This window comes from Crassostrea angulata, chromosome 9, assembly GCF_025612915.1.
Source record: "Crassostrea angulata isolate pt1a10 chromosome 9, ASM2561291v2, whole genome shotgun sequence".
In the NCBI taxonomy this organism is placed as follows: domain Eukaryota; kingdom Metazoa; phylum Mollusca; class Bivalvia; order Ostreida; family Ostreidae; genus Magallana; species Magallana angulata.
Genome location: NC_069119.1, coordinates 32,760,642 through 32,788,454, shown reverse-complemented (window position 1 = coordinate 32,788,454; position 27,813 = coordinate 32,760,642). Strand labels below are relative to the sequence as shown.

Sequence of the window (27,813 nt, the reverse complement as noted above, 5' to 3'; positions counted from 1 at the left end):
TCATAATATTCAAAGAATGATTCCTCATTACCTATTTTTATATTTATTATTATTTCTAATTTCTACACTTTAAAACAACATAAATTAACTAAAGCCACTATTTTTTTTTCATGTATCACATGAATGTTTTTCGGTTATGCTATAAGACACGCCCATTAATATTTTTTGTCGCTCATGTTTTATGAAGCTATTGGATTTTAGGGTTTAAAATTGATTCTTTTTATGTTTTCACGGACAAAGACAGATGAAAATGTAAATATATATATGGGAATAAGCTCATGAACAGATCATGAAGAGAGACATCGATGTATCTTCAGCCAATATATCGATAGAATGAAGCAGAATCTTTGTAAAACCATTATAGTGCCTTACTAAACTCTGTATGAATTTAATTTTTTTAAACAATTTCATTCAATAAAGTTTAGTTGGCATTGTAAAATATGAATATGCTGCTAGAATTAATATGTGATAAAGAATTCTCAGACTAGAGGTGACCCAAAATGGCTACCCAATACATAATTTTAACATCATATATTCCAGATGTTGCATCAAGAACGTTCAAAGGCCAATTCTGTAACGAGTTGGACAGGATTGCTTGTTTTTACCGTTCCTGTTGTCCACATATTTTACTCTAAATAATTAACATGATGCAAAGGAGTTCTTCTTTAAGTATCGCTGATAGGGAATCGGTCAACAACAACAACAAAAACAAAAAAAGAAGCGAAAGATAACTGATATCCCTGTCAATACCTATTACCGATATTCATCCCGGGTTTTAGGCAAACCAAACTTGTTTTGTACTATACAATACAGTAAATTTAATTGAATAAACAATTGAATACAGTTTATAATACAAGATAAAGCGAATTGCTATATTTTTCTTTCTTTCTTTTTGTTTACAGATCATCATTTTTATTACATCACTTCAGTACTAGTGTTAAAAATCTTCTATCATCATTGCATCAGATATTCCTGAAAAGTAATAAGTACAGATGTTCTATCATTAGTTCATTAATTAGTAATAAGTAGCCATAGTCATTAAACAGCTTGTTTCGATAAATGATAATAGGCCCTATTATCAGCAGCAATATTAAAAAGATTTTCTATTCAGTTGTGCGTAAAGGGCATACACCCATGTATAATCTATTTTGATATCCAAATATGGTACCATAATCATCATAAGAACATGGCTAATTGTCATTAAAAATTGAAATTCTGCCCCACAAACCTTTTTATTGCAAAATATACACATCCACGAAGTATTTTCCACGAAGTAATTTCTCCCTTATTTCTTAAGAGAACCGATTGTGATTCACATCTCTATAAAAATGACCATGCTTGGGGCGAATTACATTGTAAAGTAATGCATTACATTACCATTACTTCATGAATTAGGGCAGCATTACTTGAGAAAAGTAATGCATTACCATAACCATGACTTTGTGAAAAGTCAGTAAGTTTTAAAAAAGTAATTTAAAAGCTAAATAAAGAGTTTTTGTAAATGTTTGCTTTCATTAAAAAACATGTTTAAAATATTTACAGGTTCTTGTTCACTATCAGCTAATACAAGATTGCTGTTGCACTTTATGATCATCAATGTTTCACAGGTTTCATCTTTTAACTGCATCCTTTTGGGTGTGAAAATCTAAGATATATAAGGGTTTAGGTAATAATAGAAAAAATGCACAAATCTTGTATTTTCTATCAGTCCAAACTACTGTACTTAATACAGGACTGTATACACCAGAGAGAGAGAGAGAGAGAGAGAGAGAGAGAGAGAGAGAGAGAGAGAGAGAGAGAGAGAATTATTTTCAAATGGGTTACAATACTGGAAGTAATTTTTAAACTTCAAGAGATCATGGTTGGACAATGCATTCTTTTTAGTGCATTCATTTTTGCTTTTAAGCGTGTATGTCTGTTCTCCATTCCAATAGAAGGGTGGGACTGGATTTTATTATACAACTATAATACTAGTATTTTTATCTCAAGAATTATTTTTCTTCTTTAAAACAATTGTTAATCAAATACAGTTTCAGTTATTCAATTCATCACGATTTTACAAATGACATGCAACCACTATTGAAATAAAACAACTATTGAAATAAATTATTTCAATAGTGGTTGGGAATGCATTTCATTAGAAAAATCACTTTGCAACCACTATTGAAATACAACCACTATTGAAATAAATTATTTCAATAGTGGTTAGGGATATATTTCATTTGAAGAATCACTTTGCAACCACTATTGAAATACAACCACCATTGAAATAAAATATTGAAATAGTAATTGGGGATATATTTCATTTTAAGAATCAATGTACAGGCACTGTTGAAGTACAACTACTAAAAAAATTACTTTTTCAATCATAGCTTAGAATAAATTTCTTTATAAATATTACTTTGAAAATTAATATTTTTTCTTTACCTTTCTATAGAAATATCATGTATTATGAATATTGTAAATTATTTGTACAGGAGTGAACATCTTGTAAATTGCCAGAACCATTATTTAAACCCCCTGTATATTGAATAATTATTTATTGATAAATATTATTATAAATATCACTATTGAGATACATTATCTCAATAGTGGTTGGGGGTGTAGTTCATTACGACCACTATTTATATATAATAGTGTTGTGTTGTGCATGTACTATGCCTAAATAGTAGTCAGAGTATGTATCAAACCCTGACTATTATTTAGGCATAGTACATGCACAACACAACACTATTGTTATTATTATGCCGACTGTTGAATATACTGACGTGCTTTGCTATAAGTAGCTGTGACGTTCGAGGGTTGACAAGTCCCTAAAAATAATCACCGGAAAAGCAAGCGTTTGTGGGGGGTTTTTTTTTCAAATTAATCAATTGATTTGATTGTTTATTTAATCAACAAGTTTTTGTACAATAAAAAGTCAACAAAGGTTTATGTTCTTTTCAAGAAATGAGAGACGTTTGGCCTTACCGAGAAAACTCGAAATGTTTAGCAGACGAAATCTAATTGAATTTTTTTCTTGTACATTCTTTATCAAGCGTCATTTAAAAAAGCGTTTTTGTGATTCTCATGTAGAATTTCTTTGAAAAATGGTCAATCAATTTGTTCAAAAGTTTATAAGAAAGTTTAACTTTAAAATTACCGTCAATAATGAAGTGTTTTTGGAAAAATGAATAATTTTAATTGCTTGATGTCAGTCGTATATATCTACGTTTTATATATATAAATACCGCGAGTTAGATGACTGCTTATTTAGCGTAGCGGTAACGCGTTGGGCTTCACGCTGGAATGATTTTAGCGTCGTGAGTTCGAAACTCTGTCGGCGCTTGAAAAATTTTCATTGAAAACATTTGCCGTGCTCTATTTCGGCATAGTATGCTTACGCTTTATAAATCCTTTGATACTATGCGGAAATAGATGGGTACTGAATACATAGTGACAAAATAAGGCATAATAATGAAATTTATTACCTAATCAAAGGGATTTTGTTGTTTTATTACAAATTAAATATTTGCGTCTAATTGGAACTGCCGGTCAATAGACTGCGATCTATTAGACCGCCGGTCAATAAACTGCGATCTATTGGACCGGCAACGTATTTCAGAACGCGGGTATGTTAATGTTACATCCTTTCAATACTTCTCAGGGAATGTATATTCCTTTACATAGAAGCTGTTTTTAGTACTTTGTGAAACCAAATTCAATGTTATCAAAATGCATGGAGTATCAAATAATCAACAGTTTAAAGCTTTACATAAGGTAAAAGACTATTTAAAATCTAATGTGTTGAAAACTCCCCCTTCTTTGTGTAAACTAATATTAAATTGATATGTTGTAATGCATGCAACAGGTTTTGTGCATGTAAAAGATGAAAATAAAATCTGAGTATATTGCATAATCGCACGAAAACCATCTGCAATATGCAAATTGTAAACCCCGAAAACTAAAAAAGGAATTAGGTAATAAAACAATTATTTAATGCTTGAACAGTCAATAGACCAGCTCAAGCATTAAATAATTGTATAATATTATTTCAATAGTGGTTGGAGATGCGTTTCCTTTCAACCACTATTGAAATGATTTATTTCAACAGTGGTTGTATTTAGATAGTCATGTTGCTAATTGATTCTAATAATAAAATACATCCTCAACCTCTATTTAAATATTTTTTTTTCAATAATGATATACATGTATATAATAACATTTATACATTTATTTGTAACAAAATATTGAATTATTATTTGCAAATTTATACTTATAATGAAATACATCCACGACCTTTATCATAAATGTGATATGTAAAATGAAATTTATTCCAAACACAGCAGTTATTCTTATAATGAAATACATCTTTAACCACCATTACGATAACATATTTCAATAAAAATAATTATAATGATATATATTATAAAATGTTTTAAATGGTGTTTGTATTTCAATAGTGGTTACGAATTATTTCTCATAATAAACTTTATAACCAACTACTATTGAAGTAATTTATTTCAATAGTGGTCTATAAATGATTTTTCAAAGTACAGGGTGTTTGAATAGAAGTTGTGACAATATCTAATGTGTTCATTCTTGTACAAATAATTTACAATTTTCATAGAACATGATATATCTAAAGAAAGAAATAGGTAAAGAAAAGAATATAAAAACAATTTTATATCTGCACAACAGTGAAAATCCTAAGATATGTACGTTAAATTTATAGTCTCGATTATTATTACCAAAAATATAAGTCTTTAGAACCTTTATTGTGAATTTGAAATTTTTCGTTAGAAAAAAAAAATTATATGCATGTTAATCTCCGAGAATTGGTTATTTATTTCTGCACACCCGTGAAAATCGTAGTATTATACCATATATTTTTTAGTCTCTGTTATTAATACCATAAAATATGCAAGTCTATAACACCTTCATTGTGTACTTGAAATTATTTGCGAGATAAAGTTTTTCTTGCATTTCAAATTAGTTTGCAAAAATGATGTACAACTTTTTTCTTTCCAAATGTGTAACAATAGTGATTACAAAGTCATATTTATAAAAAATTCATTCTCGTCTACGATTAAAAAATAAATCAAACATTAGTTTTCAAAAGTGTCTGTAAAGTGATTCTTATAATGAAATGCATCCCTAACTTCTATTGAAATAATTACTTCGATAGTAGTTGTATTTCAATAGTGGTTGCAAAGTGATTCTTGTAATGAAATACAAAGAACATCCTCTCAAGGCTAGCTAGCTCAACACTACTGACAACTGAAAAAGATAAAGGTAAAAAGTGAGCAGCTTAAACTTGACAAAAGGGAGACAACTGATGTAAGAATTACATAACAGTACCTGAATAGTTCAAACATACCATTGTAAATCAATCAAATATCTTAAGAACTTTTTTAATTTCAATGCTAATGATAATTTGAAACAATATTTTCCATCAAACTCCAAACTCTTTTGAATTCATATACCGTTTCATAATTTGTATTTTAGGAAACAGCCTCCCAACCCCTCCAAAAAAAACCCTGAAATAACCTTCAAATTTAATTCAAATCATGCAATTTCTCTACGTGTACCCTTGTAAAAGTATTGTGAGCTCTATCATACACCATGATCTCTCATCATTTAAGTACACATTGAAGGGTAGGCTCTGTTAAGTCTTATGGCCTACCTCCATTAAGCCTGTGACTCGGTCCCCATCTTTGATTTGATGGGGGCGGGGCCATTAACGCCCCCTCCTCCCCCACGAATCCCTGTGGTTTCCGGGGATGCTGCAGGAGCACGTCCAGCCCTGATGGGTTTTGCTGAAAATACAATCAAGAATTATCATTACTGGTTTTTTTAAATAATTTGTTTTACATAATGATATAAGATACAAAAGAAATTTAACTACAGCCAAGACATTTTGATGCAAGTGAGAGAGAGAAAAAGGGAAAGTGAGAAAGACAGACAGATATTGAAAGTGATGGAAAAATTGCAGAAAGAAAGTTTGGGGGGTTAGTATGTTGTTGGTTCAAAACAAACAATCAAGAGAAAAACAAAGCAGAGAGAGAAACATGAGAAATGTATGCTGTACCAGGTGTATATGTAATACTTCGGAAGGAATACTATAACAAAGAGGGAGAGAGGTGGCCCCACTTACCAATCTGTGCATGAGCGGCATGGCCCCGCCTGGCGAGATTCTTCTGTCGGACAGCTTCCTTAATCCTGTCCACCTCATGTTGGTATCTGAAAAAACCCCAGGTTAAATTGGATTATTGAGCATCCACTCCTTATCCATTCCATACTTATATACTATACAGTACCGATCAGACCCAACCTAACAGAAAGTAAACCCCAACTAAACCCTGGGTTTACTTTCTGGGTTTACTCTGGATTTACAAGAGTGGACCCAGAGTAAACCCAAAGTAAACCCAGAGTGGACACAGAGAGTTAACCCAGTCAGAAGTATACAAAGGGTAGGAATTACAGGCAGTAGGATTGTAAGATAAAATACTAGTCTGCTTCACACATTAGTGCATACAGTTGACCTCAAAAGCAATTTCAAAGTAAACCCTGAGTAAACCCAAAGTTAACCACGAGTTGACCCAGATTTTCTAAGTAAACCCAGAGTAAACCCCAAGTAAACCCAAAAAGTAAACCCGGGGTTTAGTTGGTGTTTACTCTGGTGTTAGGTTGGGTCTGATCAGTACTGTACATCCTGTTTTTCAACCTACAAGCCAAACCTGATGGCCCTTTTTTCATGTTCCCATATACCCACAATTCCCTACCTCTTTGTCTGTCTCTTATGGCTCACTACTCTTACCCACACTACTTTTTTACTTTCTCTATAACCCACAATTCCCTACCTCTTCCTGTCTCTCACAGGTCAATCCTTTTACCCACAATAATGTTTTATTTTCCCTATTACCCACAATTCCTTACCTCTTCCTGTCTTTTATGGTGTCCTCCTTTTGCCCACAATACTGTTTTATTTTCCCTATTACCCACAATTCCCTTCCTCTTCCTGTTTCTCATGGCACCCTCCTTGGCCTCCTTTAGCGCTGTCTCCAGGGATTTTATTCTCTCCATTGTGGCTCGCAGTCTTTTCTTCAGCTTAGGAAGTTCACTCCGCAGGTCAGCATTATCCCTCACAAGCTGAAATGTACAGAAAATTGTTTTGTTCATCACTCTCATCATAATTTTTTTATTGTCTTCCAAGCAAGTAAAGACTTATTGTTTTTCTTTTATCTGTTGCAATTGTAGATAAAAATGGGGTCTTCTACACCTAAACAATTTGAATGAGATAAGTTAGATAATACTTTGTTTCTGAAGCCAAAGAAAATAGTGCAAAGATACTGTATATGTGTCTATATTATACAGGTTTTCTTTGTTTATACAAGTATATGTGTCATTATTGCTCAGGCAGGTACTTACCACAATCTCCTCTTGCCCATTGCTTACCCCTTTTAATACTGTTTCAATCAGTAACTGTATACAGTGGAGCCTCAGTTATCCGGACGCTTTCGTTCCCAAGTCCAATCGTCCGGATAGGTGAAGCGTCCGGATATCTGAAATGTATCTATTGTTGTCATGAATGATAATGTTTTTGTATACAATGGCTCCCAGTGTTGATACTAGTTTTTTTTTGCCTTTCATACCATATAGCAACACATGCTAGAGTTGTCTGTTGATATGAACGTTTTTAAATATAAAGAACTCTGCTTCATTTTATTATTTTGTCATAAAATATTAACCGGACAATAATGATAACCAAATCTAGCTAAATTCTTTGTGTCCAAGTGTGATATGTGTGTGATACACTCTTGTTTGCAATTTTCCAATTTTTGAAAGTGATTTGGGAAGTCAGTGTGTTTATACAAGCTACTCATTAGGGTCTAGCACGTAAAAAAGGTGTGAAACTTAATTGACAGGGGTAATTATTTGTACTGAGTAGGGTATCATCAAATTTTACTGTCCGGTTAAATGAAGCAAGATTAGTAGTAAATAAGTGTTTTGTGGTAAAAACAAACCGTCCGGATCCGGAACGCGGATTTCCGGATAAATGAGACAAAATAATGTATAAAAAAAACTGTTCCCAAATAAAATCGTCCGTAAACTGAAGCGTCCGGTTATCTGGCGTCCGGATATCTGAGGCCCCACTGTATTAAGCAGGCCAAACAGTATTAAAAGGGGTAAGCAATGGGCAAGAGGAGATTGTGGTAAGTACCTACCAGTTTCAATCAACAAAAACGTGGGGAGATGACCCACTATACATTAAAATATCATTTTGTTTCCCAACAATAGAACGTTTTGAAAAAATAATGCAAGTGCGTAAATTTTATGTCAAAGTAACATAATATTTAATCAGCCAACTTTGTTGTGTCTGAAATGGCTCAGTGGTTAGAGTACCTGACATAAGCTAACCTTATGTACCTAGGGTTTTTATGATATGGGTTCGATACCGCAAAAATTTATGGCAATATATATATATATATATATATATATATATATATATATATATATATATATATATAGTTTAATTACCACATTTTCCTCCAGCCCCTTTAGATCCTGTTTAGCTTGCTCGCGGTAATTTATCTGCAGGGACAGCTCCTGTAGTTTCTTTGATTTCTCTGTTTCCTTGGTCTTTAGTTTGTCAAAATCAGCCTGTGGTTTCTTAAATTTCTCTGTCTCCTCAGTCTTTAGTTTGTCATAATCAGTTTGTAGTTTCTTTAATTTCTTTGATTTTTCTGTCTCCTCGGTCTTTAGTTTGTCATAATCAGTTTGTAATATCTTTAATATCCCTGTCTCCTCAGTCTTTAGTTTGTCATGATCAGTATGTAGTTTCTTTAATTTCTCTGTTTCCTCAGTCTTTAGTTTGTCATAATCAGTTTGTAGTTTATTTAATTTCTTTGATTTTTCTGTCTCCTCAGTCTTTAGTTTGTCATAATCAGTTTGTAATATCTTTAATATCCCTGTCTCCTCAGTCTCTAGTTTTTCATGATTAGTATGTAATTTCTTTAATTTCTTTGATTTCTCTGTTTCCTCGGTCTTTAGTTTGTCAATATCAGCCTGTCGTTTCTTTACTTTCTCTGTTTCCTTGATCTTTAGTTTGTCAAAATCAGCCTGTAGTTTCTTAAATTTCTCTGTCTCCTCGGTCTTTAGTTTGTCATAATTAGTTTGTAGTTCCTTTAATTTCTTTGATTTTTCTGTCTCCTCAGTCTTTAGTTTGTTATAATCAGTTTGGAATGTCTTTAATAACCCTGTCTCCTCGGTCTTTAGTTCGCCATAATAATTTTTTTGGACCCCTCTAGGTCTCCTGATATCTTTATCTTCTGGCTTGATTGAGTCTAACAAATATTAAAAATAAAATAAAAATATCTCAAATTTCATATGGCTTTAATATCCGCAAATTAATTTAAAAATACGTCAATATGGTTTTGTAATTGAACTCTGCATCTAAATACTGCATAGCTATTACCCTTGAAATTTGAATAAAATTGGTTTGATCGGTTGTTTTTAACACTATGTAGAATTTTAAAAAAAATTGGGGGTCAATGATTTTACCTTTGTTTGTACTCCCACCAGATCAAACACTTCAACCTCAGGCTCTTTATTTTCTAAACGAATAAGTAGAGTAATTGTTTTAAAAGTATATTTTAAAACAATCTTTATTTATAAAGATATATTATACAATAATGGATTTCATTGTAGATCGATATGTGGTTATATGGACCCATGTCAAGTGATATCGACCGAAGACACAGAAAGTGATATCTTCGGTCGATATCATTTTCTGTGTCTTCGATCGATATCACTTTACATTGGTCCATATAACCACATATCGACCAAAAATGAAGTCCATAATAGTTTAATAATTACTCTAACTGATTGGAGAAACTTTTATGTTATGAAATAATTAGTCAGGAAATGTTACACATTCACATCTTCTAATATATGTAGAAAACAAATAATGAATTTCAACATTTAACATATTGTCTGTAGCATTCTATAAGTTAACATGAAACAGATGTTAAGTATCACGATAATTATTTTAAACATATGTAAACTAAAAATATAACAGTCAACATTAACATGTAGAACTTAATATTGCACAAAACATTCTAAATTGTAAAATATAAGAAGGATTACACACATCACCAAGCAATAGCTTCAACAAGTTTCAAATATGAATGTTTTGAAATAAAGAGTTAAACAAAGTTCAACACTGTTCTAAATGTACCCTTCCATTCTGCATGAAATTTCGATCAGTTAATTGTTGTAAGTAATGCTGTAGTTGATGGTGAGATAGGAGCAATGATAAAGATTAGGCATTGGAAGAAGAGGCTGCATAATGGCGACAGAAGGAAGAGACAAGGTGTGATAAACGTTGTCCAGATTGAACTTGAGACGTTAGAACCATTTTAACAAGAACTTGGACTTTCATTAGGGCGTAGCTTTCTATTTCTTGCGTCAAAACAAGTTTAAAATGACGCGGTTTCTAGCGAAATATGCACCGATTGCATAGTCTTACCTCAAAAGCCAGACAACTCTTGTTGATTTCAAAACGTCATCGCTGAGTGGCCAGGAATAAAATAGACAGACCAACGTCACAGTTTAGCACAACTACCCAAAGTCCAAGCTCTTGTTAAAATGGTTCTAACTTCCTAGACACTTTATTCACTGCTATTGATGTTACCAATGATGTTGCGAAGATCAACATCTTCGTCAGCATTTATGGTAGAGGCACTAGGGCTTTTAACAGGTATCCCTGCACATGATTTCTCAATGAAGAGAGAAGACATTCTCTTTTTTTGTCTTCATATGTGACCCTTGAGTATGTTTTCAGTGAGTTCTCATGTTTATGACCTGTTTATTTTGTTGAACGTTTGGTGGGAAAAACTTTCTGAAAAAAAATTACCGTTGTTGGCCTCGAAACCTGGTCTTAATCAGATTTAATAAAACTTTTAATCATACATCAAAAGGCGAAAAAGACGTAAATACAAAGTATTTGCAGATCTCACGATCGTGTTCTTTAAAAGAAGAAGATAAAACTTGGGGAGACTTTCAAACAGTAATATGTTATGATGAAAGAAAATTGAAAGTAAATTAAACTCAGGTACGCGGCTACTTATAACCAGATTTATTAATAGTATAGTATAGAAATCAGAGGGAAAAAAATTAGTTATTCCATTCCTGTTTGGGAAACACGCAAATGACTCGATCCACCGTCTCTCTAAGGAATAAACTCTCCCTTTAATTGTTAATGAAACGGCCAGGAAAGGCAACTGAATGACAGACCTCTGCTTTCAGTCCCATTTCATTTGACTGTATGACAGGGTTTCATTATTTTGGTGTTTTCCAATTAGAAATCAAATACTTTTTATTGATGTATTTGGCTTATCGAATGTAAAATTAGCCACATACCTTTTAAGTAAATACAACACCGACACCTAGATGCACTGCTCTGTCCGTCCTTAGTTTTACTAAATATATCTGCCATATATAGAGGAAATCGACACGGGGAACTATTCATTGTATATGCAAGATGTTTCATCTCAGTGTTTCTTCGTCTTCTTCCAATATACCATCTTACATCTTCAGTATCATTATCCTCCATGTTGAAATTCAATGTTGCGTCGGCTTTGATACTTGAAACTGATAGGGAGGGGGCTGGTGGACATTTCGTATTTCTGTCGTGGCTGTCCTCATTTTCACTTATATTGCGTTTCCTGTCAAAAGGCTTGAATCTTCGGGACCGCCATGATTTCATTCGACGAGATGGAGTCTCACTTAACCAATAGGTGTCTTTAGATGCCGTCTCTTCTGCCATCATACCAAACAGAACAAAAACCACTATTGGTTTTGACCCCTTTTTCCTGAAGAACAAGTCGAAAATTTAAAACGGCGATGTGTTTAGCGGAGTAAATCAGTAATGTAATAATACAATGCGATTTAATGATTCTTATGTTTGCACTTGGTTCCTGTTATGTTCGATGTTTATATTTTTAAAAATAATTTCCAAAACGTATGGTGTCAAATGAATACAGATAACTGATAATGTGTTTATTCTGAAGGTTAAGTTTTGTTTGGATTTTTCAAACTTTTTTCGTACTTTTTAAGCCAAAACTGAAAACTATTTCGTTCTTTTATTAATCATTTAGCAACTGAACCTCTTTCAAAGTAATTAATACATCTTTTGTCTCTACGTTTACCACCGAAGTGCGTCAAACAGCATGACAAAAGGCGTTAAAAGATTATAATTCCCTTGACAGAGTTTATTTTCGCATTTGAAGCGACGACTGAAATACTAGTAACGCATGCAAATCGAACAATAAAATCAGGGTTATGTCCCTTTCAAGAACACACATGTGCTTTCGGTTTAGGATAAACATTTTTCTTATGTTCGTACTCATGTATTTTGAGACACCTTTTTTATAGATACCTTAATTCTGTCTATTTAGTCCACACATTCACTTTTCCATATGCAGTTATTTACACACACGTGTCCACATTATATTTTTTTTCGGATCATTTTCTGCCTACTAGAGAATGTTTTGATAAGTAGTTTCATTTTCGATTTTAAATACTTGGAATTGTAGTGAATTTTACCATCGGGTTCTGGATTAAATAAATAACCACAATATATTAAATACATATCCATTGTTGTTATATGTACCTGTACCTTACCGAAGTTGGACGTCTTATTTATCCGTCAGACTTTGGAGGTTTGTAACAACTCATAACTCATATTTGTGAGTTTCATTAAGAAATATATACTCTCACAACAGATTTCGTAGTTACAGGCTAGAGAATTTTTTGAAAAGTAGTTTCATTTTCGATTTAAAAATACTTGGAATCCATAGCATCATAGGATAGGCTTTAGGTTATACAGTTGATATTCACTAAAATGTGTAGACAAATATATTCATAAAAGTTACAGAAAACACGTGTGTTTGTTTTGAATTAAGTGGGCGTGATCATACATGTATATCGATTGGCTGTTTAAGGATGTTTACAGGTGAATAGGGTGATTTAATCCTTGCTACGCATAACTTGTACACGTATAATGACAATGACAATTTCTTTATTCTCTGAACTGCATAAATTACAGTGTTGAGAAAAATCACAAAAAAATTTTGAACAATAATACATATAGTATATACATTGCATGCATTGGAGTGACAATACAAAAGTGAGGAAAAAAAATGAAAAAGGGAAAAAAGTATGATAAACAATTAACCTAGAGAGCTACAATGTAACTCTCTCAATTATAACTTTAATGAATTTACACAGATTAATCAACAATTTTTTATTACTAGTATTAAAGAGTTGTTGAAATTTGTAAACATTTGGTTGTGTGTAGAAGTATGAAGGTATGTATAAAAATCTCTTATCTTTAATTGTTACATCTGTACAATGAAATAAATAATGAAATTCATCTCCTATCTCAATACAGTTACATATGGTACATATACGGTATAAGTAGAATTTGTTTTTTTATTATTCGAAGTTCGATGCCACTTTGCAACAGACTATCCCCATCCACCCCTCCCAAATCATAACATTAAATTTTGGTCAGTTTTGTTTTTACATGATTTTGTCTTCTTTAATAGAATGAAAATGCTTCTACATGAAAGTAAAGTGACTTGAGAGCCATGTACATTGTACTATATACTTGTATATACATTATTAAAGTCTGATGCATTCGCACTTGCGAGCTCATCTTATAAAGCATGTGTTTGCGTTTTATTTTATAAATAATTTATGTTCGGTTGAACTGGTGAATAAGAGCATAGATATCATTACCCGACAGTGCTGTGAAAAACGAAAAAAAATGTTAAGCTGGACTACAATACGCAATATTTCACTAATTTGTATAATGAATATATTATTTTTCACGTAAATTTGTAATTTAACGAGTACACCAATCTTCTACATAATTGCTTCGGTCTGATTCCTAAATGACTTTCCAGATACCAGTAGAGCTGATGGAACTCTGCTTCCTACCCTCGCATTTTCTGTTCCTCGCCTGGCTTCTTTCTTCCTTGACTTCTTGGAAGTTTTAACCTTTCAGGTTTTCATGTAACTCACTTTCTTTGAACTACACAGCAACTCTGCTTCATCTAATAGCTACCCCGACTTATATATAAAATAATTATTGAAATAGTTCATTTCAAAACGATAACAGTATATTTCATTTTCATGGGTGTGCAGTAATTTCCTTTAAATTTGCATGGAGATACATTTGTTATGTTGAATTTGGAGCTAATCAGTAAATTGACTCAATTTACGTCAATTGTTGCTGAAATATTAACTATTACCCAGTTGAACAAAGTAGCCAATGGGCCTCTGGTTTGATTACAGGGAGAACATAGATATTATTTTGTGATTGACACTGCCAAAATAAACCACTCTGGGAAAGTCCTTGTTTTGTGAAAAGAATCTTTTATTATGATGATACCATTATGTTGCATATTACTTTTATGATAATCACAAGAGTAATTCCAATTTTTGAGAGAAATTTTTTTTTTCTACTTCATTCTGTATTTTCCCCTTTTCCAATTTCACTTTCATGTTAATTGACTAGGGGCAATAATTTAAACCGGTATGTTATCAGTTTTATTTTCCTTTAAGTTAATTGATATATTATTATTATTACTTAATGCGGGGATAATGTAATTCTTTTTTTTCTTTTTTTTCTTTTTTTTCGAGAGAGAGAGAGAGGATATTTAATAAATGATATGTTTCAAGATTATTGGATAATTTTCAACTGTCCCACATAAGCTCATGAACATATGAACATATTTTCTTCTTCTTAATGTTATAAATGATTAAGAAAGACTGCATTTATTTTCTCCTTCAATCCCCTTTAGTAAAAGTATAGATATCGGCGAATGCAGTGATCCAGTAAGAGATTCATTTTGAGATAGGAGCTGTGTATATATATATATATATATATATATATATATATATATATATATATATATATATATATATATATATATATATATATATATAATATATTATATATATATATATATATATATATATATATATATATATATATATATATATATATATATATGTATGTATGTATGTATATATATATATATATATATATATATATATATATATATATATATATATATATATATATATATATATATATATATATATATGAACGACGTCGTCTGAAATTCTAATTATAAGGATGCAAAAAGTAACAATGTCATAAAAAGATTTATTTACTTTATTTTAACCCGGTTAAAAAAACTGAACGTATTACCATATTGCGAAGTATTCATAGTAGAAGGAACTAATTAGACTAATGTTTTGCATTTATTCTGATGGCTTTTATTTCAATGGGAATTGCTTCTGATGTAAGATTTGGCAATTTTTTCCAATTAAATTTTCAATTTGGCCTAGTTTTATTACAATAGTTTTCTGCTTTCTTTTCTGTAAGTGACATTTTCCGTGAACAACTTTCATTAGATTTTCCAAATATTAGCAAACAGAAAAATCTTCACCATATTTAATAACTATTCATGACAAGTTCCAAGAAATATTATCATGCGGTCACAAACATCAAATTAAACTTCAAATACCATTGATATAAAAAAAATCAGAAAATGAAAATCAGAAAAATCTCCACTGAAATTTTATGAGGCCTTTGCTTTTCTTTCAATAGTGATTTCATGATACATTATATATCCAGTAATATTAGATGAAATATTTGTACATTGAAGGACATTACGATAGTTAGGTACTTATTACCCATTCGATTTCTTAAATTTTAAGAGGGCTCGATGTTTGTGGCCATTTTAGACTGTATTGATCTCCTATGCAAGAAGAGCTATAAAAAGGAAGAAAACAAAATTTAAAAGATCAAATATGGGATTAATATTTACTTAATAATAATATTTAGCTAACCAAATCATATCTTAAGATTTAAAGTAGATCTGATAAAATTTTAACCATTCAGCCTCCTTGAGCATGATCTTTTAGACATAAACTATCATTAAGTAAAAAAATGTTGAAAATTTTAAACTTTAAGATTTGAGTAGTTTCTTTCAATCCAGCTTCTTTTTTACGAAAAACCCCAGATAGATATAGTCGGAAAATGGCCGCGCCTATATAGCCCTTTAAATTGAAAAGTTATGAGAGGTGAAATAAATATCGGTTGAAAGAAGGAGGCCAAACACTATGTGACTTTATGTTACTATAAATGTTTCTTCGATCATTACTAAGGAAAAAACGCTGCTGAAATTTCATAGTCAGGATTAGAATTCCCAAGTAGGCTTTTGTTAAGAAAATACAACCCATCAGTAAATGATATCATATAAAGTCATATAAAGTTTTAAAAATTTCAGATTATAGATTTTTAAAATTAAAAAAAAACATTAGAAATCTTTGATTTTAAACTTTTAACGTAACAAAAGGAAAATAACTGCAACATGTAATAAATATATGAGTATTCATACATTCGTGTACACCGCTAAGAATATTCCATTTATCATCGCTGAAATTAAAGCTTTGCTCTCAACCTAAAATTACTCAGACTAGCTGACTCTTGTTCCAATCACAAAGAAGTGGAAAAAAATCAATCTGCTTCTCTAGCAATTCATTCAGAGAGAACGGGGGAGATATATAAAAGAGTAGAATTTATTCCCCGAAAAGGAAATTAAAATCAAGTTTCACTTATGATGAAGAAAAAAAAAGGAAATCAACTTCTAAGACTAGACACAACAAAAAGAGAAGGTTTAAGTGAGTTTTTTTTTTAATGTGATCAAAAATGTGTGCACTTAGTTGTTTCCTTAAGATATATAGAGCATGCATTTAGCGTGTAAAAGAAATACGAAAAATGGTATGATGCACCAAAACATTACTGTTGACAGAGGTGGAAGATTATTTTTTTCACTTCTAAAATGATAAAATTCTCTTTTGGTTTTCAATTTGATGCATTGAAGCAGAATTTTATTGAAACCCTCCGAAACCATTCGGTGAAAACAATCTGAAAATTAAAATCAATCATGACATTTCTTTCGGGTAAAATAATGGACATCGAAATAATGAAATCACGATCTGCAAGATGTACGTATCGTACTTGGACACTTCCTTGGAATGATGACTGACGGAATGGACAGAAATGGTGTAACAGAGGAAATAGAGTGTTCCTAATAAATAAGTAAATCGTTTCTAGTGGTGACAGACGTTAGTTGACAGGAAATGACGCTTATTTGTTGGCACCCTTCTTCTTGGGAAAGAATCGTTCCCGCCAATTTTGGTAATAACTCTTAAATGGACTTTCCATGTTATGGAATCCAATTTTATCCGGGCCTCCGAAACTTCTCTTTCCGAACAGAGTTCTCCAGTCCATGAAATGATTGAATCTGTCGTCTTCGCCGAATGCCCTATTATCCATGTTGAACCTCTTGTCGACTGTTCCGTACAGGTTTTGCAGATCAAAGTGAGGTGAGGTGGACAGAGGTCGATTCAGGAATCCCGGGAAAACGGGCAAATGTTTAAACTGAGAATTTCTGGCGCACACAACGGATGCTGAAATGCAGCAAACAATGGTGACGTAGAAAAGAACGCCAGTCCTCATTGTCGTCTGAAAAAGATTAAATACGTTAAGAAGTCACAGTAGAGTACTAGTATTTATATTTGCTTATGTTCATAACAATTATTGCAGTGATATCTAGCCCCGCCCGCACAACTTTCCCAAATCAAAGTCAGTATTTACATTAAGGAGGCTGGATGGTCAACACATTAACCATAAGATCTACCTTAAGTTTTAAGATATAATTTGTTTTGCTCTAAACATTTATCAAGTAAGGAAAAGATCGATAAATATAACCTTTCACATTTCAGTGTTTTTCTGTATGTTAACATAGAGCTCTTCATCTAAAGGAGTTCAGAACAGTCTTAAATTGGTCACGACCATTGAGCACTCCTAAGCTAAAGCTGATCATTGACTTTAGCTGTATGGACGTTAATAAAAATTTGAGTTGCGACTCGAGTTAAGTGATTTTAAAGTTTTGTTGACGACGGGGCCGGATATATTACTGATTATATGCGTTAAAAATGTTTATAATGCATTGTGTGACTAATGTTTACTTATAATGTAGAAAAACTTTTTTTTTTTAACTTGTCAAGATTAAGAAAATTTTTAAAATCTGTTCTTCCAGAAATAAACTTTAACAACCTCCCGTATTGCAAACTTATCTTTTCCTTTTTTTATCATTATTACTTCTACTGTATATGTGATCATTGACTGTTTTTCATGTACATTTGTATATACTTATTTCGAACCTCAAACAATAGAGAGTGAGTTTTGAGTGAATACATAATTGTATTGAATTGACTCAAGCTAAAATAGATTAACTGAGAGCCAATCAGATATATAGTGATACAACCGAGCACAAGTGACACCAGGTAATTAAAACAGTAATTAAGTCAAACTTAAGTTTACGGGGCGAAGCCATTTCTTTGAGAAAACACACTCAAAGAGTTCTTGCACCTGTGGTACGAGTGTAACATGTACACACGCTGCACATGCAAAATGAGCAGGCTAACATCCTTGCATCACTTAACCATATTATTGTTCTGTTTTTAATTTAATTTCATATATTCGTTTTGAATTTTCTAAAGACTATAACTTAAAAAAAAAAAAAGCAAACGCAAACCAGTGTCATTAGTAAAAAAAACACAACAGGAAAAAACCCCATATAACCTAGACAATATTTGTCTTCATTTAAAGAAAGTTTGTAGACTTCACTGAATCCTAATAAACAATATTAATGACCACGTGTATCCAATAATCAACAAATTATTTCTTGTCCGATGATGCCTTGACCTATTTTGCCATCATAAGATGTGGATTAAAACGATTGATTATAGGAAGAGGACAGTTTTTTGTCTTGTCATAATGGCCACGGGATCACTTTGAACCGTATCATTATCATTAAGCATGCTCTTAAACGCAATCCATACACCAATATCAGTCCCAGAGCTAGTTTTTGTTTTTCTCAAATTAGAAATTTAAATATCAAACGATGGGTTTTAATTATCAAAAAATGGGTTTTAATTAAAAGTACGACATTTATATTAATTACAAAGGAAAAGTTTTTTTTAAACATTAATGACGTAATGCATGACGTCAATCTCGACTTCGATACTCAGACAAACACCAAATGCTGTCACAAATTTCTTTATCTAAAGCTCCGATCTTCCCGACGCATTATGATATTGGCTAATAATGATAACGAGCTTTGTTTTGGCGGACAAAATTCTAATTAACTTCCTGTCGATATTTGTTGCCTAATTAGACAACATCCTCCTCTGATTAAATCTCAGACATAGAGTGCACAGGTAGCAATGCACGGGTACTCGCCCCTAAGATCGTAGCGTCTCAATTGACAATGAAGAAATCATATATTTTGGAGGCCATATACATTTGAATTTACCGATATTAATATATTAAACACAATATTTTTTTCAATTTTTTTATTATATACTCTTATGTTAATATATGATTGGTAAGCAAACAGAGGTGAATAATTTATAGGCTAGTAAAAATTTATTAAGGAACCTAATAACAGCTGTTTTATGTTAATTTCCTTTATTAAAGGTGGGCGAGATTACCAGGTGTTATTGCAAATATTACGAATGTTCGGTCTTCATTGTTAATCAAATCAAAATTAGATGAAGTTTATGAGTTTCGTCACTAATATATCAGTATGACAGTAAGATAAGTTAATTAAATGCGATGAAAAATCAGTCTCACGTCCACATTGTTGTAAGACATGACAATGGATTAATTGATTATATCACGTCGTCAGTACCCAGATAGTTAATATAAGGAAATCTACGATCGGTCGTTAATCTTCGTGCACTATAGCATTTATTCACTTTATATATTATATATATTTCTTTATTATGATTTCATTGCAGATAATTGTTTTTATCATAACAGTTGTACATATGTAGCAAAGTTGTTACATATTTATTAATACTACTACATTGTTTTTGCCTTTTTGAACCGTTTAATAATTTTTGTGCCTGCTTTAACCAATGTTGTTCATAACTTGTATTTTTACCTATCCCTAGATATGTTGAACGATGTCTTTGATACAGTGAACATATTGTCTTACGTGTGTGGTTCTGAGATCCGGTGAAAAATGTTGTAAAAAATTTGATTTGATTTTTATTCATATTTCAAATGTATAATTAAAAACTGTAATTGTAATGACGTGTTATCATATCATAAACGAAGCCGGAGTGAGAATTGGACTGATGGACAGTTTAAATTTTGTGTTACCGTTGATATATAAAGCCACTCAGTATTGAAATCAGAAACATGTTGCTAAATCAAAGGAAACAATGCATCGCTCTGATATTGTTAATTGTTGGAGGATTCGAAATAATGCAAGTAATGACCGGTTTCAATCTTCAAAAACATGTGAAATTTGTTACTTTAACTATCACTGTTTTTATGGTATGCGGGGAATTTGAGAAGATGTTATCATGTTATGATAGTTAGTAATCAAGGGCACTGGAACTGGCTATTGAAATTTGAGATACAAATTGTTTCTTTGATTATGCTAAATTAAAGCTAGTTTAAACTGATCAGTTCGCTTAATTAAGATCAAGACCTAGTAAATCATTCCAGAGTGTCTCTTTGGTGCTAGAACCATTATGACGTCATAATTGATTTATTACATCTTTTCCCAGTACTTTACGATTTTAAAGAAAATATGTAGAAAATGAAACGATTTCTTGACATTCTAAACTAAATCACGGGAAAAGCAATCCCGATAAATGTATTCAATTTGAGGCGATTTTAATGCGGAGGTCAAGAGCTTGTAGAGTACAGAATTATTTTTTTCATCGAATCAATTGTGACGTCAGAATTGTTCTAGCACCAAAAAGAACCCATCAAATGATTTATTTGATCTTGACTGTCAAAATTTAGTAAATGATTCCAGCATGTCTTGTTGGTGCCAGAACCATTATGACGTCATAGTTTAATTGTTTAATCTCTTTTCCCTACTTTACGACTTTGAAGGAATTTTGTTGAAACAGTTTCATGAAATTCCATTCAGTTATGGGAAAAGGAATCCTAATACCTCTGTTTCATTAGACATTATTTTAAAGGGAATGTCAATAGCTTGACCATTGCCACTTTTAGAGAATGTGGGCTTTCTCCTTTTTTTTCATTAGTCAAAATGGAAAAAACCTCAAAATTATGCACTTGCATATACAAAGCAATTGGCAGTTAAAACACGGTTTCCATTGTGTTTACCGGTAATTAAACACAGTATCAAACAAGGCTATATTTATGAAACATCATCAAAAGAATTTATATCCTGAATTTTTTAATCTCGGAGACGTTTTTCATTTACTAGATCTTGGCTTTTAATTCTAAGTTAAAACAAACGCATATAAATATTCTTTAAACTTTCGTCTTTTAAACAAATATGACGAGAGCGAATTCAGATTCTCTGCTAACGATAAGACGTTCTTCACATTAATTGTTGATATATGGGGCTAATCAGTCTGATACACCTTTCTGAGTTTTATCATGAATTCTTGTTATGACACACAAACTTTTCTGAGTTTTATTTTTAATTTTGTTATGACACACAAACTTTCCTAATTTTTTTCCCTTAATTTGTGTGATGACAAACACACTTTTCTGAGTTTTATTTTTAATTTCAGGGAGCAGAGCAGACCGGAAAAGATTTGAATTGAAATGAAATGAAAATTGAACAAGGACATAAAAACAAACGTAATTCTTTTTAAAAATGTCTTCATTTCTTATTCGTGTTGTGTATTTTTTTTTCTGCGTCACTCGGTACCTTTGTGTTCCAATGAACCACCTCGGGAGCATTTATTTTGGAATAGTGCACAATTATATCATGATTAAAGTGAATTAAAATTTTCTTGCTCGCTGATTGATTTAAGAGTACAAAGATTGCGTTTGTCATAAAGAACCCGAAGCACTGAGAATGGTTTCATTTTTTAAAAAATATTGACGACTTCAATTTCATGCGTTAGTCATCAGCAGCTAAACAAGGTCTTAATTAAACTGAAAAAAACAAAATCTGTTTGTCTTTAATATCTGTGCCTTAGTCATATCAGGGTAACTCTATGCAATATTTAATGAATACGTCATCGCTCTGTGTTTTTGTTTTTGTTTTGTTTTTTTGCGTGGTTTGAAATCACAAGTAACGAATAAAACGATAACCGGGTGGGTATAACACTGGTATAGAACAGTCTATGATATAGTGGAGACATGAAGCCCTTTCCACCTATAAAAAAAATTGAATTTAAATTATTAGACTTACGAATACCGTAAGTCATTTCTTAAGTCGTTTTTAGGAAACCACTCGTAAGTAAAAAGGGTTTTTTCTGAAAAGGGTTACATATGGTAAAATTTCGTGAGAAATTAAGTTAAAATAATTAAGTTGCATATGTAGGGTAATGTAAGTTTACAATTTTTTTTTTTGTAAAAGTAGCATTGACATAACTACTGTTAACCGACTTGTATTCGTGACGGCTTCATTATGCGATTTACTTCTGATAAACTGGTTCGCGGCGACCAAGTTTTCTCAAGACATAACAACCATACGATAACGACTGGTTCACGGCGATAAATATTCGCGACAATGAGGCCCTCGCAAACATCTCGGACATTTCGAATAAAACTTGGCTTACAAAAATATATTAAAGTTCATTCATTTTATTTGAAGTAAGCAACGTTGTTGTACGCTGCTTCGCTTAAGAGAACAAATTCGTAGGCGAATAACGTTAATGATAGATGACATGTAGCAAACATAAAAGTAATTTTGTCCATATGATAGGACGTTGTATATGTTAAAATCACTTATACGTAAAAACGTCAAATTTACACACTGCACTAAAGCATGTCGTAAGATAATGAAAATAAGTCTTGTTGAAAAACAAAACCTCTGTTTGATATTGCTCTTATATAATCTTAAGGAAAGAGACAGTGTGTTTTATATTATGGTAAGAGAGTTTTAATCAGAGGGTATTCTAACTCTCTTGGAAGCCAGAAAAAACTTATGTCAGCTGTTCTGAACGTTAAGACACATTTTTCAGACTTAAACCTACTGACAGATCCATGTAAACCGGGGGAAAATCCTCATTTTACTACAGACAATAATCCTGATGAATTCTTTTGAGTTTCAGCAGTCGGAATCTAGCATCGTCAATCAAACACCCTACAAAGCACTATTACTCCCGTTTGTTGCCGAAAGGATTAAAACATCGTATACGACTAAGTCTTATAACGTGGGATTAATACCTGTGGACGACCCAACGTCTTAATTAAGTCTTATGTATGGGATTAAGTGAGGGACTATGATTGATGTTGCTATTCCGATAGTAAAATTAATAACAAAAATAATCGACGGCTAACTGTTACAGCTTTACCTGAGTAGGAGGGGATTGAGAAATTGTTTTACAAACCACGTATGCCTAAGCAATGTTTGGAAACTAAAAGTATTAATATTCTAACTCTAACTAAATATTCTTGTACATGTATCATAGATTGCATTAGAAGAATGACTAATAAATTCTAGATTTTCGTTTTTATCCGCCAATAATGTAATTCCAAGCAGAAATAATGAAGTGGAAATTCCTAATTTCTCACTGCTATATCCATTTTTTAATCATGCAGTAGAAATAATTTGTTTCTTGGTAAAATTAATCAGTTATACGTGACACCTTGTATCATTTTTATCCCTTTATTATACTAACCAAAAGTATTAATATTTCTAAATATGAAAATCGAATCAAATATATCACATTTAAGTGCAAACACTATAATTCTAATCTCTCCCCGCATGCACTTATGTGTCAATATAAAAATACAATTGCAAATTGTCAACGGTAAGTCAGATATTGAGTGTCGAACTTGTTACACCACCCACCAACCTAACCACCCTTCCTCGTTTCATTTTTGATAATCAGAATTTCAAACGAAAAAGTAAGAAGAGAACATAACAGTAGAATCAGTTAAAATTCAACAGTTGCTACTGTGCATTTTTTACATTAGAAAGCACAGTATGAATCTCTACCATTCAGTCAATTGACAGATGACTGAATGGTAACTGAAATGTGACTGAATGGCATATGTGTGCCATTCAGTCACCTTTCAAGACCATCGGTTGTCATTCAGTTGACTGAATGGCAGAGATTCATCCTTTGATGGAAAAAAAACTTAACACTTTTATATTTTATGATATAATATAAAGTCTTTAGATGCAAGAATTATTTTTTATTTTGGGAGGTAAATGTTTGGAAACGTTGATAGAGATCACATTGAAGAATTCGGCAATGGCTGATATTCTGAGATACTATCCAAATAGAAGATTGGTTCAAGAAATGTTTGAGATATTACTGATATCAGACTTAAGGTTCCATATCCTAAACACACATTGATGTACTGTTGATATAAACACAGCGATAGGAAATCAAACACGTCTTTTAACATGCCTGGTCAACAAAGATATTATTAGCGACCAAATTAACCTTATATTTTAAGATAAGACTTTAAAGCTGTAATCTATTATCATAAACAAGTCCATTTATCTAAGTTTTAAGAAATTTAATATTTTCCCTATATCTAAAAAAAAAAAAAGATATTTTTCTTATAAAGATCAATAATAGTCTTAAATGACATTAACTATCAAATTCTCATAAAGGCAATGAATACGATATCAACTAGTTCTCATAGTAACTATGTAGTACATATGAGCACTCAGTTTATTTATTAAGAAAAATCTGATGTATTAACAAAGTACTTAACTACAATTCATTCTATCTGAAGTTCGGTATGATCTTTTGCGTAATGGTTGATTAATGCAATGTGTTTTGTTTTCAAAACGATAAATAAATCATACCTTGAACATGTGACATGAACAAGAATATGATCAATGCTAAACATCTCTTGGTGAAAGAGTGTTAAATAGTCCATAAACAATTGAAATATAAGAAAATAAATCAACAATATAGTCTATGTACACATAATTTAAAACTCGGGTAGTTGCAAGCTCATTTTTGGCTGCATTGCGTATATGTACAACTGTACAATTTAATTTACATGCAATTTCATTTATATGGCTATAGATTTCTATGCAGAAAGTTAAAATTTAATATGAATTGTGAAATGAGTATGTGCTTAAAGGGGATAGGTTGTCATAGCCATTTTAAGCTATATTCATAACCTTTTAAATAAAAAGCTCTGTATGAAAATAAAGGAAAACATTCAAGTTTAAAAGCTTAAACGGGGGATTAATTTACTCAGTGAATAGTTTAGGGCCAAATATCACATTTAAAAGTTTTAGTCACATCTGATGGTACATTTGTTGACCATCCACAGCCTCCCTTAGGGCAAATAAGTATTTCTTTACTGAATATTTTGTTATCGGAAATCAATTGTTGCACTTACCCCAATGTTAATCCTTAAGATCTAGGTAAAATAATCTTAACTCAGTACTGGCTTGTAATAATTTAAAAAAAAAGTGTTAAAACTGGTAGGAGGTGAGATTTCACGTGACAGAAAAGAGGTCATCTTAGTTTGACACACGTTCTCCTTCTAAAGCTTCAAAAATATATTTTAAAAAAGTATTTGTGAAGTTTTGCCAGAAAATGAAGCTAAATATTTACATTCCACATGTTTTTTCATGTAAAGTGTGTGGAAAGCTCTTTAGATATAACACCATAACAGACATTATACCCAACGGTTCAAATGGTGAGTTTTGCACTGAAGTCACATCATACGATAAAATGGAATGTTTAGGTATAACTCCCATTTGCAGACCAAGAAATGTTTTAAAATGTAAATAAAAGCATTAAATAATTATTTTTTTGAAAAATATAATCTCATAACTGAGCGGCATGTGCATAAAAATTTAACAAGAATTACTTAATTTAAGATTTAAAACGTTGTCAAGACCTTTTAATATTTGGCTTCAAACGTAAGACAGATCATCTAATAATTTGTGGGATAAAGCTTGATATATCATATATTTAATACTTTGCAGGGAGTAATATCAGCGATATTTATTTGATAAAACAAGTCATACTTTTTCTTTTGATTATGCAATATTTTATTTTTAAAATAAACCTGCCTAGCTACAACGCATTTCAACAAGAAGTACAACAACATTCTCGTAAGCGTTGAAATACTTTGAAAAAGCTGATTTGTAAACATCGTGCATGTTGAAAATTATTCAATGTGACCCAAAAGAGTTACGAACCTGTCGTAATCATTATTGTGAAACCAAACCCTGGAAAATGAAGAATCGTTTAAGATACCAGTGAGGAAAGAGTAAAAATAATTTAGCGACCAGAAGCTTTATGCTGTGTTTTAAATTCAATTTTTGTATCTTTGCTTTGTCGAAATTCTATTTAAAGTGACAGACTAGTGAAATGGTAGCTCTATTTACGTGTTTTTCACGAATGATATCAATCTTTTCTGAATTTATGACCAAATGCTTTTTTTTTCCTTGTTTTGGATTTTATTTTTTTATATACGAAATTTAAGTATTATTGGAAAACCTAATAATTCAATAATTTAGTTTTGCATTATGTAACAGTTCTTCGCAAAACTGGCTTAATATACAAACACAGAACCCTGGTTGAACAGTCAATCATATGCATATATACATACATTCTATATTATACATACACAGGTATACGCAGAACTCCTAAAGATTTTTTGATTTACAGGTACCACAAGTACCAAACAATTGTTATTTCTTAAGTAAATTTCATAATCTTGAAAAAGCTATATTTGTTGAATAATGACTCATGCAGTATACTCCAATATTAAATCATTCGCATGCCAATCCCGATATGTCTTTTCTTATAGTTTATGATCATATATAATAGCATATTTGAAAATAGGATCGTCGATGGGTAATAACTAATTCCTTTAAGTACTTGTGAAAACGTTGATGCTAAAGATATCATGAAAGTCTGGTGGAATAGGTATTCTTATTAGCATACAGAACATTGTCATACTATACTTATGCTTCTAGATTTTCGGAAAGGATAATTACTTAAACCGGGTGGTTGGTTTGACATATTCGTGGCTTGGTCGAATCAGGGACCAGTTACAAGAAGCGAAAACATTCTTACTAGTTTTAAAACCACTTTTCAGTTGAATATAATTCATAACATATATAAATGTGAATTACATATGCATGAAAACTCAACTGTTTCGTGTACAGAACCAAAAGTATGATGCAAATTAAATCATTTTTAACCCCATATTCTAATATGACTATACAGTCAAAATATTTGTAGAATCAAATAATTTAGCAAATATAAGAAACAGGATATAGGAAAATATCAGAAAAATATTTTTTCTCTTATCTATCTTATTGTCAATGAATATATAGGAAATAAAACAAACAAATGCGATATGATTATAGTAGCTAATTATGTAGACTATTGCTATCAAATACCTGTTTAATTTACAAAAGTAAAGGTAAATCATACTCACTTTATCAATATGGTGGCCCTGAAGGATCCGAGATATTACGGTAGATCAAACTTTATAAATCGAAGCTGCCAGCACACTACGAGATACGTAACTAAGGGAAGAATTTATACCCTGAGACAGGCACACATAAGCGATAACGAGATTTGTTGCTAGTTGACTAAATACTCTCTTCCTATTCGACTTTCAGTGTCAGTAAATCAACTGTCTTACATTAAGCAGATGGCTCCATTGTAACTCTTATGATAATGAAAGGCCGTATACAGTATCAGCGACGCTGTTTATTGAAAGGAATGCCC

General features: G+C 31.6%; 1 protein-coding gene and 2 long non-coding RNA genes across 8 annotated transcripts; 1 reads left to right on the top strand and 2 right to left on the bottom strand.

The window, feature by feature from the left end:
• Positions 1-420: 420 nt before the first annotated feature.
• LOC128163732 (kinesin heavy chain-like) lies at positions 421-13,040 on the bottom strand. 6 transcript variants are annotated; one of them, XR_008240855.1, is made up of 9 exons: positions 12,422-12,568; positions 11,404-11,855; positions 9,548-9,596; positions 8,521-9,328; positions 6,997-7,131; positions 6,137-6,224; positions 5,666-5,798; positions 1,541-1,645; positions 421-972 (listed from the first exon to the last, which is right to left on the bottom strand). XR_008240855.1 is itself a non-coding variant. In XM_052827386.1 (8 exons), exons 2-7 carry the CDS (start codon positions 11,810-11,812, stop codon positions 5,671-5,673), a joined length of 1,617 nt encoding a protein of 538 aa, XP_052683346.1. In that variant the 5' UTR covers positions 11,813-11,855; positions 12,422-12,568; the 3' UTR covers positions 422-972; positions 5,666-5,670. The 6 variants fall into 6 exon arrangements, 4 of the variants coding, with proteins under 4 accessions (XP_052683346.1, XP_052683345.1, XP_052683344.1 ...); XR_008240854.1 differs by having other exon boundaries at positions 1,541-1,628; XM_052827386.1 differs by lacking the exon at positions 1,541-1,645 and having other exon boundaries at positions 422-972.
• Positions 12,571-22,139, top strand: LOC128163735 (uncharacterized). The gene is made up of 3 exons (XR_008240857.1): positions 12,571-12,704; positions 20,089-20,164; positions 21,700-22,139. It is a non-coding gene; the product is annotated as an uncharacterized LOC128163735 (long non-coding RNA).
• On the bottom strand, positions 16,626-27,813 carry LOC128163734 (uncharacterized). Its single transcript, XR_008240856.1, has 2 exons — positions 27,518-27,813; positions 16,626-17,590 (listed from the first exon to the last, which is right to left on the bottom strand). It is a non-coding gene; the product is annotated as an uncharacterized LOC128163734 (long non-coding RNA).

Bases quoted from the DNA above. Each gene is read 5' to 3' on its own strand.
- LOC128163732 (XM_052827385.1), bottom strand. From the start codon at position 11,812: ATGATGGCAGAAGAGACGGCATCTAAAGACACCTATTGGTTAAGTGAG. The intron at 7,132-8,520 runs GTAATTAAACTA...TGTACATTTCAG, and splicing joins AGGGGCTGGAGGAAAATGTG to CTTGTGAGGGATAATGCTGA. The intron at 5,799-6,136 runs GTAAGTGGGGCC...TTGTATTTTCAG, and splicing joins TGCCGCTCATGCACAGATTG to CAAAACCCATCAGGGCTGGA.